The sequence below is a fragment of the Vanellus vanellus genome (assembly GCF_965231255.1).
Source record: "Vanellus vanellus genome assembly, chromosome: 3".
Taxonomy (NCBI): Eukaryota; Metazoa; Chordata; class Aves; order Charadriiformes; family Charadriidae; genus Vanellus; species Vanellus vanellus.
The window spans coordinates 111,866,322-111,884,119 of record NC_138907.1 but is presented as its reverse complement, the minus strand read 5'-3'; the positions used below and the strand labels follow the sequence as shown (position 1 = coordinate 111,884,119).

Below are 17,798 nucleotides of genomic sequence, written 5' to 3'. Positions count from 1 at the left end.
TATTCCTAAATTTGCCTTTCCTGGTTCAGAATATAATGCATTGTCGGTGAATTTCATTTTTATTATTCCAAAATATATATTTTTTAAAAAGTGTTATTTTTCAACAGATCCATAAACAAAGTGTTGGTGTATGGTAAAATTCAAATACCACTGTTAGTTACACTGTGATTGTGATATTTTAATAATTACTTATTTCTAATTTGTCTCAGCAGTGCTGCAGAAGCAGCATGCTGTTATGTTTTAAAGGTGTTTTTAACTTGCCTATAAATGTTTTTTTCTAATTTGTGTCTTTAAATCTGATTAAACTGTAGTTTAAAAAAGTGAACTTGTTTTTCTAAATTCTTTGGTGTCTGTCTGTCTTTAATGAGCACTGAAGAACAAAATTACTTCAATGCAGTTTCTCCTTTATAGATTACTAAACGTTACAACTCATGCATTTACACTGTGTTGTTTGGAGTATTCTGTTTCAAAACTGCTTTTATCCCATTTATTGTCTAGAGCTTATATACCAATATATGTATGTAATTATTTTCCAGTGGAGCTGGTAAATAGCATTTCAAGTCTAGCCTTGGGAAGGGTACTTAAGCAACTTTAAAATATCCGTCTCAAAGCATATTGCTACCTCATGTGCACTACTTCTGAGTATGGCAACATGGGTATTTTTAGCTTGATACATGGAAACTACATAATTAACAAATCAAAATTGATGTTTTGAACAAGCTGCTTATTTAATTGATGATTCCAGAGAGGCAGGACTAAATGTGCACCATACGTGTGCTTTTTTTTTTTCTTTTTGAAATGACTACTAGGACTCCACTATGATAAGGTCTGTTGGCTGCTGACAGTAAAGCAGGCTGAGACTCCTTGACCTACAGATTCTTTACCATGTGTGTTTAAATTCTTATAGAAAAGAAGGTATATGATATGTCACTACTAAACAAGGGCTGTTTCCATCACTTCTTGTCTCATACTGAATCATTTTCTCTCTTCTCTTGGATCTGGCATTAATTCTGCTTCAGTACAAACTTTGTAACACCAGTGTAACTTCTTTGACATCTCTACAAAGGTTTCTTTCTGCATGTTGTTGCACCCTAGATGAATACTAGAATGTGTGTGTTGGTCTCTTGAAAGGCCCTACTGTATTAATGATATTTTTAAGCCTGTGTGTTTAGAATTCTCTTTTAGCAAGCTGCATCATGGGAGATAAAAATACTTGCCATTTCAACATAAAGGACTACAGATGACATTTTAGAAGCTCTGGTGATTTTTGTCATTGCAGCCAAAAGTTTGAGACTGCAATGGAAATTGCCTTTGCAAATATGCATTCACAAAGGAATTGGTCAGGGGTATGAAAAGTATCTTCATGAATTAAACATTTATTACTGCATTTACCGAAAAACTTACTTGAACAGTTGAAGATAAAAGTGTCTGTTGTGCTTCAGGATGCTAAGACTTGTTGGTGAATCTGATTATTCTTATGATAAAATTTTTTAACTCTGGTCTTTTAAGGTACTGCATAGAAAGAATCCTGATTATGAACATCCCGGAGGCAGCAGATATTTTCCGGTGCCTATAATTAACTTAATTCCATCTGAGTAACTTCCTGATAACATGCAGGATGTTTCCTTATAGAATACAGAAGTAGTTCTAGGGGAAGATGTCTTCAACCGACTTTAGTGCTAGAGTTGGAGACCTGTACCCTCAGCAAAGTCTGCCCATTCATCTTGCAGATCTTCCTAGGATGGTCATACAGAGTAGCAAAAGAGTTATTTCTCTGTGGGAGTTATGAATTGAATTTTCAAATTAAATAAGCTATAGCAGTAAAAGGACTCACCACACTTTTATTCTAGTTACTCTGCTGTCAGAAGAAAACCATTTAAATACAAATCGAGCATGGGCTCAAAACCAAAACACTCGTGTATTACACATGCTCAAAGCAATGTTTTCCCAGTGATTTCCTGATGGGACACCTAAATTACTTGCTTAGTGATTAATAACTTATTTTATTGGAGAAAATTCCATGCCAGCTTTCATTTCGTTGCAAATATCTTGGCCTTTGTGTCAAATCCTCCTGGTTTGCCCTTGATTGCCTGGTTTACCACTGGGTCGTGACACAGTGAGTAACATGGCTGCCCATGTACTCGACTCAATTTGAGTGATGAGAAGGTCATGAAGTGACAGATTAATATACATTTTGATAAACGCTGAAACACAGTAATATTGTGAAAATAATTGAAAATCCATAAATCTCAGGAGGCTAACATAAGCAGTGTCTCATCAGACTACAGTTTCGCTTATGTACATAAGATTATATGGATGCTGGAAACATCAGGACCACTCATCCTTTAGTAGTGACCCATATGTGTACATTCAGGTACCACAGAGTGAGCACTTTTCAGCTCGGCAGTAACTGCAGGGATTCATTCATCCTCCATCTGTTTACATTGCACTTCTACTGTGTAAATAAGAATGTGCTTTATGCCCTTAATTTTTCCCAGTCTTTCAGCTGAATCAGTGTTTTTGTGCAAAATCTTAGTGGATTTAGCTTTTGATTTTCATAGCTTGCTCTTTTGCCTTGTATTAATTTTTGAGCCTGTAAGGAAGTTGTTTATCTGAGTGTGAAGAATTTCTTAAGGTAACAGGAGAAATCACGCTTTAAAAAGTAAGCAAAAGCACTTGCTGCACACTTTCTGGTTATAAGTATTTGGGATATACAGGAAGCACTGTCAGATGTTTCTTTAAGAAGTTAACAGTGATGGGCCTTTAGAGAGAGGGGAGATCTCAGTGTTGTAAGATTTTAAATCAGTGCTTTGACCCCTGGGAAACAGTAACCTTAGAAATGAGCATGAGTACTGGGGCTAGGCTCTGCCTTGCTGGTTTGTCCTGCATTTAAGCTGGGTTCCGTGGTCTCTTGGGAAGATGTTATTACTGTAGTCACTAGAGATCTCTCATCCAGTTGTCCAAATGAACTAAACAAATAAGCATCCGTTATCACAGATTTGGACTGTGCTGAAGCTGGAAGTGATCTTTTACAGTCGCTGGATACATTTTATCACAGAAACTACAATTTGAAGAACTGCCCCTCCAAAGGGCCCAGGAAGCCCACAGCCATGCCTGGCCTGGCCTGGCCTGGCAGCCCGGCAAGTGAATTTTGTTTAAAATACCAGCGAAGGTGCTCGGGCGCCGGGGCTGCGGGGGAGCTCTGGGAGATGCTGGTGAACACCCAAGGCGTGCGATGAGGTAAGAATTCGGTGGGTTTTTTTTTTTTTCGTATTTACCAGCGGCAGTCCTCACCGTCGTGTCGAAACCCACACTTTCGCTGGCTTTATCTATCGGGCGGCAATTGTTAACAAAAACATTTTTTCCCCTTTTCTTTCAGAAAGCAGCCCGGGGGTGAACGCTACGGCGGGGACGGACTCCAGGCGCCTCTCAGGGGTGCGCCGTCAGTCTTGCCGCCCTTACCGGGAGGGGGGCGCCGCGGAGCGGGGTGACTCACTGTCGTTAAGCCTCCCGGGCAGGGTTTTTTTTTTTTTTGGGTCCTCGTTATTAGCCGCTTACACACGGTTATTAGCGCGGCAGCCCTGCGGGCTCATCGAGGAGCTGCTCCCGACACCTTCTCGCCGCTCGCCCCTGGGGCTCTCCGAGAGGAGCCGGGCGGTGGCCGCCCTCCCTCAGGGAGGTGGGCGGTGCCGCCCCCCTCGCCCACGTGACCAGCCCGGTGAGGGGGAGGTGGCAGAGGGAGGTAAGATGGCCGCTGCTGCCGGGGGGAAGTGAGGCGCGATCGGAGCCGCTGCCTCCCTGTCAGTCTCCGGCTGGGCCCGAGGAGCCGCCCGCAGGGGCCGAGTCCCGCCGGCCGCAGGGGTAAGTGGCGAGAGGGAGGCGGGTAGTGGGGACAGCGCGGGTCGGGCGCGGAAGGACAGGGGAAGGGCACGGGGGAGGGGGGCGCTCCCGGCTGCCAAACAAAGGGCGCCGCGGGGCCTCTCCTCAGCGCCGCGCCCCTCCTCAGGGCCGCGCCCAGCGCCCTCTCGCCCCTCGCAGCGGCGGGGACCCAGGGGATGGCTGGGGAAGGGGATTAACGTGGACCGGGCCCCTTTCCCTTCCCCGCCCCGGACCAGGCTGGAGGGCCGCGGGGCCCGGAGCAGCGGCGGCGCCCGGGCCGCTCCGCCCTGTCCAGCCCCTGGGGCTCCGGCAGCCACGGGCGGAGAGGGCCCTCCTAGGCGGGTGGCGGGGACATCTCGCCGGAGATAAAACGGCCTGGCTCGGTATCGCTGTCAGCTCCGCTACCGGGGGTGGGGAAGCCTTTCGTACCGTTTTTCTCTCCTTTTGTTAACTCGGAAGGAGCTCGGCCTGTCAGCGCAGTCTGGCATCTGATTTCCAAGAAAATAATCACAGAACGGCCGAGTTTGGGAGGGACCTCCGCAGGTCGTCTGGTCCAAAGCCTCTGCTCGAGCAGGGTCACCCAGAGCCCATTGCCCTGGACCGTGTCCAGACGGCTTTTGTGTATCTCTAAGGATGATGACTCCACAACTTCCCTGGGCAACCTGTGCCATTGCTGGGTTACCCTCACAGTGAGTAAGTGTCTCCTGATGTTCAGGCAGCAGCTCCCGTGTTTCAGTTTGTGCCCCTTGCCTCTGATCCTGTCACTGGGCGCCGCTGAAGAAGTTGAGTAGCAAAATCTCTTAGGGGTAAGGGCTTGCCACTTCTCCTGTATGCCTGAAAATTGGTTGGGAAAAGTGGTTTCCCATCGATAATTTTTGACAAAGGATTGATGGGGGGAATAATACAGTAATATGTCTTTTGCTGGAAGAGTGTTGGAATTATGGGATTAATTACCTGACACCCCCTTCCCCTGAAATAGTAAAGAAATTGAAAGATAAAAAGGAGTTTTTTTTATCAGATCAGATTGTGTAAGAAAACCCACATATTTGTCTATTGGATAGACACTTATTCTTTGTTGTGCAACGGTGATTGTTTAAATTAACTTTGTTATTAAGAAATTAAAATCTGCTTGAAATCCTGTGCAACCACAGCCTGTGAAATGTGGCCGTAGTCTTTTAAAAAATCTTTAAAAAATCTAGTTTTTTGTCATAGAACTTGTGTCTGTGACTAACAAATCCTTGATTTTATGATACAGAGAAATGCATTGGCTTTGTGAGATCATGTAAGATTATGGTGTAGACTTTCTTGCTGGCTTTGCATGTGTTTTATATGGGTTTTGACAGAATTGATTTATATTGGTTGTTACAGTTTTTTGAAAAACTTAATATTGGTACCTGTAGCTGTTTACTTTCTTTTATTTGAAGTATTTAAAACCTGTGATAGTGTTTTGTAGGACTAAGCATTTTGTATTCGTACAGGAATTGAATTTTCTTTTAGAATTGTCATGATTTGGGCCAGACTGGCCACTGAAACAAATGACAGATGCTCTCTGACTGAATTCAGATGTCCTTAGCAATACCTTATTGCTCATTGACCATGGTTAAATGCTGTCTTAAAGGTAGAGTAGTTTCTCTGACGAGGTTTAAATTCCATTATCAGATACTTCACAAACCCTTTCTTTTAACTGATGTTTTTAACCAGGATAGAACATAGTCCTATCTGATAGTTGGTATCGGATGACAATGGTGACTTCTTGTTTAAATAAGTTTTTGCATCTTTCCAGTCTTCTGGATATAATCCCCAGTCTCGACTGTTTTATTAAAAAAAAAAAAGGAAAAAAAAAAATTCCATCACCACAATATTTGGAAATGGCCATTGGCTTGAGTGCCTAAGGTGGAAAAGAATAACTTGTGTGCCTCCAGTTTCCTGTATTTCTTGCTGGGTACTGTAGTAATGGTTACAACCATAGGGACCTCCTTTTATGCAAACTTTTTTTAGCTCTGTTGGTTATAGGTTTCAAAATAAGAATGTCTGCGTCTCTAGTTATCTTTTTATGTCTTTTAATATTTTCTAATTACACTGTTTGTTCTTTGATATAAAGTAACAAAAAAAATAAGGTAATCTATTAAAGTGTTTCTCATCTGGATAACAGTTGTGTGGCTAAGAGAAGTAGAATAAAAGTTCCCAGATAAATAAGGAAAAGCTGAAAATCAGCATAAGGTCATTAGTCATGCTGGAACTTCAGGTATTGGAGAAGAGTTGTGAGTGTAGATTACTGATGGAACCTTAGATTTGTTATTTCTTTCCGCCTCTGAATACCAGAAATTAATATTTTAGAGGCTTATTTCAATTCTTCTGAAAATTTGTTCTTTAAACAGAATCTTGGTTGACTCGGTCCCTAGAGAAAGAACAGTTAAAAATATTTACCACTTCATGTGATGCCTGACTTGTGATCTCTTAATGTTTATGAATTATGTCCGTTTAGCAAGTAATTACAGTAAGGTGTCATAAAGGATGGGTAATGCTTGTGTTAGAAAGATTCTCTGCAGCATGAGTAAAGGTGATGTTCCAACATGTTTTTCTTTTTTTTTTTTTTTGTGCAATCATAAAGTATAAAAATACGTGAGAATATGAAACTGACTTATGTTAGACTTTTGTAATAAATTCTGCATTTCTTTAAATTCTACATTTCTTTAAATTCTGCATTTCTTTAAATTCTAATTTGGCAAGATGACATTTCCAGTTCTTAAGGGCAAAACACTGCATGTTTCCATGTCTGATTTGTACGTGCCCAGATTTCAGCAGCACTGTAATTATTTCTTTTTACAGTTAACTGAAAGATCTGCCACAGTATTGCATGTTGGGAAGGTAGCTATTGTATCTGCAAATAGAAGGAAACATGTTAAAAAGGAGGAGACATTTTTTTTATTGTATGATGAAAAGTATGAATTTTATGTAAGTCACTATGATCTTTACATGTTGAAAACAAAACAAGAAATGAAAGTCTTCTCAGTAATGCTAGTGTTGTTGACCGATTTTTGTATTTATTCATATATGATCACATCTCGCATAATAAAAAAAATAGGGGAAAGCTATGAAAATGATGGTGATATTTGGAAAATTTAATTTGTAGTCATATTTTTTTATGTAGTTAGAAACTGATACAGGATTCTGAGAGTACGTTAAATATCTGCAGATTTGAGTTATCAGGACCTCTGCAGTTAGCATTGGTGCAGTGGAAGGAAACTAAATTTTTGTAAATCAGCAGATTTTTGCTGTCTTTCCAAAACAGTGATAACATCTGCTTCAGCTCAGGATGCGAGAGCCTTACAAAACCAGATTGATCCTTGTGCAAACATTACCTTCACCTAAGCATTTGTGCTCTTAATGTATCTTTTCCTAGTTCTTTGTGTGTTCTTAGTCTTATACCGGGATTTGCTGCCCGAGGGCATCGTGAGATTTCCAAGCTTAGAAGTTTGGATTGTGAATGAAGAGCTGGTTCGTGGACTGGGAATCAGCTCAATTTGGTGGGAGGTTAAAAAATAACAGTATTAATCTGTATTGGAAAGGGGATCAATTTCCAAATGGGCTTCTGGTTTTAACTGAAAGTTTTGTTATAGATTGTGAAAATACTTCTGCTGTGTCAAAGAACAAAGTAAATACTGTTAACTGAGCAATTAAGGACCATATGTATATTGGATGCTCTTGAATGGTACTGGTTTTACATTAGATTTATGAAATTTGGCAGGGCTTTTTGTGTAAAGAGTAAGCTGTTAAGGTTTTTTTTGTTCTAGGTTTGTTTGGTTTTAAAATGTATGAATATATATTTCAGGAGCTTTTTCCATTGGAGGGGCCAGAGTAGAGTTACTTTTCTAGCTAGAGACTGTATCTCAGAGTCTTGGTTTGAAGCATTTATGGTAATTTAAAAGAAATCTTTAGCATTGGAAGAAATAGCACTTTAGTGTCCAGCAGCCATACAGACTTTGAGTATAATGCTTAATTTTCACGACATAATAGTATAAATCTTATTTAATACAAAGGTGGACTGTGACTGTGACAATTTATATTGGCTTGCTGTCATGAGTGAAAATACCATGAATGAACTTCAGCCTAACATCAGGCATATTTATTGTTCGGGGGGCGGGGTGGTGGTGGTGTGTGGAATCATAAAGTAAAGATTCCAAAAATCTTAACTTCAGCCTTTTTTAGGTATATTTGTTAGCAGGGTGGTGGGTTTGTTTTGTTTTCATTTTTTGTTTGTTTTTTTTCCTTTTTTTTTGGCTTTATTTTGCTGGGTTTATTTAAGAATAAGAAGAATAATACATAGATTAACCTGGTGAATTCAGGTTGCATTTTAAATGGACATTTCTGTTACTGACTCCCTAAACAGTGCTTTCCTAAAGCCCTCTGGTTATGTTAATCTTTTGGATACTCTAAGAAGCTTGCCTGAAAAATGGCAAATGAAAGCATGAGGGTATAAAATTCTTAATTATAATATTTGATTTTGTTGGTTTTATTTTTATAAAATAGACCATTATTAATTTTTAGACAAGAATATTATGTGACAGTGAAGTGTAGGTGACAAAGAATATTAATATACTTGGAGACGGTTCACCCTTGCAAAGCTTTTATAATTTTAGAAAAGTAATATTAACATGGGGTTTGTAGATGCAGCTCTAGATGTCTTTTGCTGCTAGTCAAAGGTTTTAGTTGCCTCTAAGGATTCAGATCTACATTAAGGCAGAAGCTGCGCTGTCTCAATAACTGGGAGTTCAAGGAATGATTTCTGAAGCGGGATACTTATCTACAGTGCAGCAGGGCTGCCTTTGCCTTTTTGAAATATGGCAGTAGGGAACATTAAGGGAGGAATCTTACTTTGAGGAGGAAGCAATGCTGAATATTTTTTTCCTTTTCACACTAGCTAAGAATTAATTGGCAAAATTTTGATAGCAGCTGCAGAGTATAATTCACTTGGTGAGAAATTGTAGTCGTGTTTTGCTGATGATTTTTTAATATAGTTTTCCATTTAGTATTTGGTATGGAAAATAGCATGGGGATTTAAGGTACAGCTCCAGGAGAGAAGCTGGGACACTACACAGGGAAATCAGAAAATGTCTGTGGTAACAATGGAGCTAGTGGCAAGTCACATTTCATGAATTTCTGTCAAAATATATAAAAAATGATGGGAAGAATTCAGGTGCCTTCAAGTGACTATCTAATGTCATTTTAGGTGCCTGAGAATATCCAAGACATCTGCATAGGGCTGTAAGATTCTGGTGCAGACTGGAATTCAGGTGCCTTCATGTGACTATCTAATGTCATTTTAGGTGCCTGAGAATATCCAAGACATCTGCATAGGGCTGTAAGATTCTGGTGCAGACTGGAAGGGAGGCAGACTGCTCTGGACTGGCAGCTGGATGCCAGGCAAGATGTTGACTTTTCTGTCTGTTTATTTTTTTTTTTGTATCCAAAATGGCAGTAGGAGCCTACGTGGGAGCACTGCGTCCCTACAATCACTGTTTCTTTTCAACCTTTAATTTTTGCTGTGGTTTAGTGTTTTTTTTTGTTTGTTTGTTTGTTTTGGGGTTTTTTTTAGTTTTTTTTTTTTTAAGTTTGTAACCTCTCCATTAGCTGTTCCTCCTACTGAAAAAAATAAAGACAATTATATGACACCACTGTTGTACTGTTCACCCGCCTTTGCGTGATGGTACTTTAATTGTACAGTAAACGTGATGAACCTTTTGTGTTCTTAGTTTATTTATAATTTTCTTGTGGGAGAGGCTGGCTATTTGTGCAGTGCCTAGTCAAACTTTTTCTGGGCTTTGTACATCAAATCTAGATTATTTTTTTTTTAACTGATTTTTAGATTTAGGTTTTAAACAACGTCTGAGCAATACCATTTGATTTGTGTATATTTACATGGTATGTGGACATTTGAAGTATGGAGAGTTCAACTGTCTAAGTCCTCTTTAGAATTTGTCTTTTAAACTGCAACCTGGATTTTAAGACCAAATTTAACAGTGGGAGTCCCAGTCCCTTGTTTTCCTCTCTTCTCCCTCTGGTATTCTTCTGTTTACATACCTAAAATATACATAATTTGTAGTTTCTTTTGTCACTAGACATTCATGTGTACCTAAAGTTCTCCTACGGTTACCCAGAGCTGCTGTCATCTTAACTGAACTGGGTGTGTTGGCTGCTTTGCTGGAATTTTTATGAATAAGGCATTTCTATGCCTAGGTCCTTTGGCGGCTGTGGTGCTATATGTGAGCTCAGGTTGTGTCTAATGTATCCTGACAACAGTGTGTTTGTTTATATATAAAGGAAAAAGGGTGGTGCAGTAGTGTTACAGTCTGTGCAAGCATTTTCAAGTGGAGCTAGATTGTTTGATTTAAATCTCTAAATCAAAACTAACTTCTTGGTGCTATGCATAGTGCAGTTCCTGCTGACTTCCTTTTGTCTCTTTTTGGCTAATGTTTCACTTCAGTTGGGAGTCCAGAAAAATTCACTGGCTGCTTTTATGTGAGAATAAAAGTTAGAACATTGGCCTTGGAAAGCCACTGGTCTTTGGCTTCTGCGTGGTAGAGAATAGCCTAACCAGTAGGCTCTAGCTGACACAAAACTGCAGTTTTTTCCTCTGCTGTTACACTGCGATCATGCAAGAAAAATCCAGAAAGAGAGCAATCATGTCATCTGCTGGTGAGGAGAAAGGTGATGTGGGGTGAGTGGTTCTTGTGTTTAGCCCCACAACTTGTTCTGTATCTGTGAAACTTAATTTAGGTGCAATGAATAATTAAGCTTCTGGATCTGTATTGGTGCAGTAGTACTACTGGTACTAGCCCACATCTTTTTAGAAAGTCTTAAATGGTTCTTAATGGTCTGCCTTAACCAAAAAAAAAAACCTTTTGTGTCTTACATATTAAAGGCTGAAAACATAATCAGTCAACAGATGCTATGTTAAGTTTGACTAGTGAGTTAACAATGTGCCATCACATGCAGGCATGTCTAGATAAAGTTGGTGATAATTGATTTAATAAACGGTGTTTCTCAGAGCTTGATATGGCTGTGTTTTAGATATTATCACTGTATTTCATAATGCTGAATAGTCTTAATGTTCTGCTTATGTACATAAAGGATAAGGGTTACATTGTAAATAACTACCATACATAAAGTATGTAACGTGTTACACATGCAGCCAAATTTATACATTCTGTTCAAAATACATATTTAGACAATACCTAAAAATGAGAATATTTTCTGTAATTTTCTAAAAACTAGAAAGATTAAGCAGTTGATATTTCATTGAAGTGTAGTGCATTTCAATGTATATAACTCCACAGTGTTTTGTTGAGGAGAACCATAGAATGGTTTAGGTTGGAAAGGACCTTGAAGATCATCGAGTTCCAACCCCCCTCCCATAGGCAGGGACACCTCCCACTAGACCAGGTTGCCCAAGGCCACGTCCAGCCTGGCCTTGAACACCTCCAGGGATGGGGCCACAACAACCTCTCTGGGCAACCTGAGAATGGAGGGTATTTGTACCCAACCAATAACTTACTGGCATGTGCAATTCATGCTTTCTAATGTCAAAGTTAACTCTCACAGTCTTTACTTATGCTTTCCTTTTTTTTTTTTTTTTTTTCTTTTCCTGAAATACAGATAAGCTTTGTTATAGAAGCATTTTAAATACTGTGTGAAGATGGCAAGTCTGATGAGTCAGAGTCTGTTGACCTACGTAGAAGAAGGAAATGTTCCTGCTCTGAAAGCACTTCTTGAGAAATGCAGGGATGTAGATGAGAGAAATGAGGTAAGCTGTTTTTTTTGAAGGGTCAGTTTTATATTGCAGCTTATTAGTTACAGAACAAATAGTTAGTGAGATCACACTGGTTATTTAATATACAAATTCCAGTTTTATTTTCAACTGATTTCTTACCTTTGCACAAACTGAACACACAGTACTCAGTCTCTGTCAGAACCTCAGAATCTTTCACTGTATTAATTTTCTCAGTGTTCTGAGCTGGAAAATGCAGCTCCATTCTTACTTTGTGGATGGAGATTATACCCATATTTCTGCAGTTAGGAATTGTTTCTTAGTTCAGAGATCCAGCTGCGTGTGCATTCTTACCCTGTCCATTTTGGGGTGAAACTTGGGATGATGACAACTCTTCCCCCACATACTGGTTTCCAGGCAAGAGAAACTTTATTATGCAATCCATATAGGAGCGTATATTGCCATTTACTCTGAGCAGATGCTCATCTGGATGAAGATGTATGTATCCAAAAGGTAAGTCTAGATGTAACAAGGAGTATTAAATGACTTTACACAGGAAGCCTACACAGTAGGGAGTTGGAATGTGGATTATTTGGAATCCTGGGGTAGTGCAATAATTGTTAGTTGCTGCTTTGTCATCTAATTTAGTCTGATTTGAGCATATCACTGCCAGCAATTTAACTAAATGTGTTGCAGTTTCATTATACTGTACTAAAGATTCCTGAGAGTTTGACTCATGCAAATGTTTGTTGCTAGTGACTGTCTGCGTTGTTTTGCACAGTGTTTAAAATTCAGGTTATCTTGATGCACTATTATATCTTTAGATTTTCTGTTTTGTAAGCGTATGGACTTTTTCTTTCATCTGAACGTACAGCTTGTATCATCAATTTTTATGTTTGTTCTGATTTCTTATACACTGTTGTAGAACTGGAACCTTGTTGACTTACATAATATATTCAGAGACTCAGATTCCTAGAAAAATTCAGGATAGAAGGGACCTCTGGACGTCATTGGGTTCAATCTCCTAAGTGCAGGGCTACCTTCGTAGTTGCATCAGGTTGCTCAGGGATTTACCCAAGCAAAACTTGAAAATCTTCAAGGATGGAGATCCTGCAGCCTCTCTGGGCGATGCTCCAGTGCTTAACCATTCTGTGTTTCAAAACATTTTCCATATGTTTCATTGGACTGTCCCTTGCTGTGTCTTGTGACTGTTGCTTTTTGTCTTTTCGTTGTGCATCTCTGAGAAGAATCTGCCTTTGTATTCTAAGATTCCCCTTCCCTCTAGGTAGTGCAAGACTGATGTTGATTCCCCTCTTACTCTTTTCCAGGCTGAACAAATCCAGCTGTCAGTTTCTGCTTGCATGTCCTATGCTCCAGTCTCATAACCATCTGAGTGACCCTGTTGCTGGACTCTGCAGTTTGTCAATATCTCTGTTGTTGGGAGTCTCTCTGTTGCGTGTCCAAAATGGGGCACTGGATTCAGCCTCACCAATGTTGAGTTGAGGGCTAGCACTGCTCTTGCTTAATGCAGCCCAGTGTTTGATTTACCTTCATTGCTGCAGGGGTGCACTGCTGACTCATGGCCCTCTTTGTCTGTGAGGACTCCGTGCCTGTTTCTGCAGCGTGGCTCCCCAGGCAGGCAGTGCCTAGCCAGTGCTGTTGCATGGAGTCAGTCTGTTCCAGCGTTTGCTTTTGTTGAACTGCAGTGGGGTTATCAGCCCATTTCTCCAGCCTGTTGAATCCCTTCTGAATGGCATCCCTGTCCTCCAGTGTATTGACCATTCTCCCTAGCTTGGGGCAGTCTTGTCAGCTTGCTGAAGGCACATTTTGTTTCCTGGTTCTGGGTGTTGATGAAGATGCTATGATGTTAGCCCTGAAGCAAACCCTCTCAATTGGGCACCAGTTACTGTGAACAGTTGACTGTTACCATTGAGTCTGACAGTCCAGGCAATTTATTACTCACCTTCCAGTGTATGGAAGGCTGGCTTTGAAATTAATTTTTTTAATTTTTTTTAAAGTAAGTCTTAGAAAACACATGTTCTGCTGCATTATTTCTTTAAGCCTGCATAAGATGAAAAGAGTATTTTTGGCAAAAAGAATGGCACCCACTCAAAACCAGAAAACATCATGCAAATGTGAAAACAACGTACAGAATTTAGCCTTACTGTAGTTTTTAGATCTGGTTTCTATTAAGATAGTTTTCTTTCATTGTCAGCGTGTTCATTTCATCCTGTGTATGCGCATATGCTGAGTATTTGAGGTGGAAGAATTTTTAAGTTTCAAAGCACACACATGAACCTCACTGCCTGGCATGCAGTGTATCTGAGAAGAGGAATAATCTGTTCTGTCTGATGTTAATTCTTCTCAACAACCTGGCCAAAGTCAGACAGATAGTCTGTGTTAACTTTATCAATGGTGTCACTGCCTTCACTTTCTTTTCTGAATGTTTCTTCTCTTCTTGATGGGACTAAGTGCACTCCTGGGTGTCAGTAACTGCTTTTTTTGCAGAGATAACTTCCCCAATACCTATTTTTTTTTTTTCAGTCTTCTGATACATTGCACTGGAGGAGGTAATTTCTGGAGACGTATATGGTTTGTATCAGTTTTAAACCATGGTGGGGTGAGGCTGTTTATACATATCAATAAAAGGACTTTTGTTTAAGTGTTAGCTCTTCATTGGAATTCAGTGGCATTGTGCTCAATTTTGTTTCCAGTTTTGGACCTGCCAAGATGTCCTTTCTTCTTGGGTAAAAACAAAATACCAAAATGGGAATGCCAGCACTAGGAGAGTATGTCTAAAAAGATTTCTGGCAAGCTGAGGTTTGCTAGTGCCAGGACCTCCCAGACTGCAATAACTTGTCCAGTGGTGCAATCACCCACGCTGTTACCAACCCTTTATGTCTTGACTGTGATCAGTTGCCAGAAAAGCTGGGATGTTCCAGTCAGTTTGTGTATGGATTGCTGCTTTGGAGTAGCACCAGGAGTTTCAGTTAAGTGGAGCAAGTCTCAGTCTCTCTGCCTTTTCCCTGCGTGTCCTTTCCCCTGTCTGCATTCTCTCTCTTATACCAGATGCCTTGATTACTTAACAGTGGATGATAGATGCTTGATATGTGTAATACACTTTGATCCTAAAAACGTGCAGTTTCCTTTGATGTGTGTTTCCTTCTGCTCTTGATACTGAAGTGCCTTCTGCATCTTCAATTCAGAATCTTCTGTTCTCTCATGGACTGTGAGAGAGCTAATCTGTAAAATATCACCACTGAATGACTTCCCTAAAAAGGTACAGGTGTGCCCCTTTATAATTTAGATATTCTAATACGTAGACTTAGCTGTGATGTACAGATACACAGTACTTGATGTGCTTGTGAGAAGTATGAGCTTTTAGTTGTTGTGGAGTGTCTAGGCTCTTGGACAACTTCTGAGAGTTAATCTGGTTGCCACAGGCATAGTAATTCTCTTTTGTTTCTTTGTTGGTGAAATCTTTGAGATCTGCTAAATAATTGAAGCTGTATTTGAGGATCTCCTAGCAAAAAGGGAAGGATGTTTTCAGTACCTGAACAGAAAAGTTTTACATCTAAGAATACCAGAGCTACTCTACAACTGTAGGACACTTTTTACAGGAGGGGATCATTTTCCCATCCATGACCTCCTCTTGCCTAGAGATGTTTTTGTTTGGTTTATGTTATCCTTTTGTGTTATCTGCCTGTGGAAGACAATCACAGTGATAACAATGTTACTTGTTCAGAAGGAGATAAGAGGAATGCTCATGCTAAACCAGGTGTTTTTGTACGTACTGCTAAAGCACAGTTTGGAAGGGACCTCTGGAGATTGTCTAGTCCTGTGTCCTGAGGCAGGTTGGCTGTGTCGGGCATGGGGCAGTGCCAGCCTCTCTGCACAGAGACCTTGGGCATCTGCCTCGTACAAAAACCTGAACACCTACATGCATTACAATGAGATTTCTGTCCACCCGTTTCTCCAGCCTGTTGAGGTCCCTCTGGACAGCAGCACAAGCATCTGGTGCATCAGCCACTCCTCCCAATTTTGTATTGGCTAAGAAGTTGCTGAGAGTGCACTCTGTCCCTTTGCCCAAGTCCTTAATAGAGGGGGTTAAACAGTACTGGCCCCAGTATCGACCCCTGTGGTACTGCACTAGTGACTGGCCTCCAGCTGGGCATTGTGTTGCTGATTACAACCCTCTGAGGCCAGCAGTTCAGCTGGTTTCAGTCTACCTCACTCTCCATTTGACCAATCTGTACTTCATCAGTTTGTGTGGATGTTATAGCAGATGGTGTCGGAAGCCTGGCTAGAGATGGGATAAACACTATCTCAGATCTTCATCCACCAAACCAATGATGTCATCACAGAAGGCAGTCAGATTGGTCAGGCATAATTTCCCAAATTGCTTGGCGTGGGTATTCCCAAACTATTAACGTGCATATAAAGAACACATCTTAAAGTGCAAAAGTTATGCTTGTTCCCTCTCTCATAAGAGAGATGTTCTCTTCTAGTAAGTAGTATTTTCCTTCGTCTTGATTTTTTGAGCATTTTAATTTTTCTGATGACCAGACATAAATGCTACTGCTTGTTGATACAAAATATGCTTTAGGATCTAAAAGCAAATGTATGAAATGTATAGTTATAACAACATATATACAAGAACATGACTTCTCCCCGTAAAAAATTGCACTGTTAGATGTTAAGTTATATCCTGTCATGAGTAACACTTGGTTATCCATAATGTCATGGGAAAGATTCTGTGAAGACTAGTTAGGGAATAGCTGATGGACCAGAAAGCTTTTTGGAAATAATTGGTCCATTTCTGGGATATTTTATATTTTTTTTTGACATAAAGAGCAAAAATAACTCATCAAATGTCTTTATTAATCTTACTGCTAACTGTCTTCTAATATAAAACAGAGATCTTAATGTATTCTGATTCTGCTTTGATTTTTATTCTTTTCAGGAAAATTGCTGGTACATAACTCCTAACATGTAGCTTTTGTTTTATTTATAGACTAGATAATTTGAGTTTTCTCTATAGTACGGAAAAAAGACAGAAGAGAGGTCAGGAAAAATTATCTTTGTTTATTAAGCTTATTGAAACGAAAAAACTTACTGTCAAATTTAGTAAGCTTTGCTTTTCATCATGTAGAGCAGTTGTATCTGAGGGTTTTCTTCTGTTTATGAAGCTCTGCAGAGAAGTTTATTGACACAAAAATAGGCTGATGGAAGGGTGACAGATTGTAACTGACTTTTGAAATAACTTTGAAGGCAAATAAACCAGCTTTCCTATCTTTCATCTTCCCTGAGATGAGGCTGCCTGTTAATAACCTGTGTTGCATGGGGCAGGAATGGTGTCTGTATTTGGTATATTGTCAGACAAAAGTGTGGTATAGAACTTGACTATTTTTTCCAAGCCTTCAGCAAGAAATCTTACTGTTACTTTGAATCAGTGTCTATGTTTGAATGACCATTGTGGTTCCTGGGCTAGATATATTTATTGATTAATTTATAGAGTGTGACTGAGTTACTTCAAGATGTAAAGGTGTAACAGGCTGTATTAGAGCCTTCTTCAGTGGGCAAGTAATTCAGAAAGAAAGATATTTAACAACGTAACTTATTTTTTGGTAGCCATTTTTAATGTCTGAAATTTTTGTTTGGGTTGGGTTTTTTTATCTCTTGTGGGACAGGGTTTAATATCGTGTTCTCCATTTTTTTTGCAAGATCACTGCGTGGTTTGAATACCAGTGCTTCTCACTGGCAATTAAAAACTGGAAACAGTGTTCCTGTGTAGTTTGGTGTATGTGCATCCTTTGCATCACTTCCCAACGTATCACTTTTCCTGTCACTTTAATTTCAGAATGGCCAGACTCCACTCATGTTGGCTGCTGAGCAAGGAAATTTAGAAATTGTCCAGGAGCTTCTCAAGAAGGGAGCTAATTGCAACTTGGAAGATGCAGTAAGTATTAGTGCTTTATATGATGGTACTTAACAGTAGAGGAAGAAGAAATTTCAAGAGGCAGGCAAAGAAAACGTATTTAGGTGAGTGTTGGGGGGGGGGGGGGGGAAAGAAGGTAGAAAATGATGATATATATGAGAAATCTTATTCAAAGTTGCTTGGCTCTGCACTCTTCTTTATGAGGAATCTTAA

General features: G+C 39.9%; 1 protein-coding gene across 1 annotated transcript in view; it reads left to right on the top strand.

The window, feature by feature from the left end:
* Positions 1-3,777: 3,777 nt before the first annotated feature.
* The window catches only part of KIDINS220 (kinase D interacting substrate 220), an 81,322-nt gene continuing 67,301 nt past the window's right edge, over positions 3,778-17,798 (top strand). Inside the window, exons 1-3 of the mRNA XM_082480512.1 lie at positions 3,778-3,861; positions 11,536-11,683; positions 17,508-17,606. Of these exons, the coding sequence (XP_082336638.1) occupies positions 11,576-11,683; positions 17,508-17,606 (207 nt within the window). The 5' untranslated portion in view covers positions 3,778-3,861; positions 11,536-11,575. The remainder of the gene's footprint in view (positions 3,862-11,535; positions 11,684-17,507; positions 17,607-17,798) is intronic.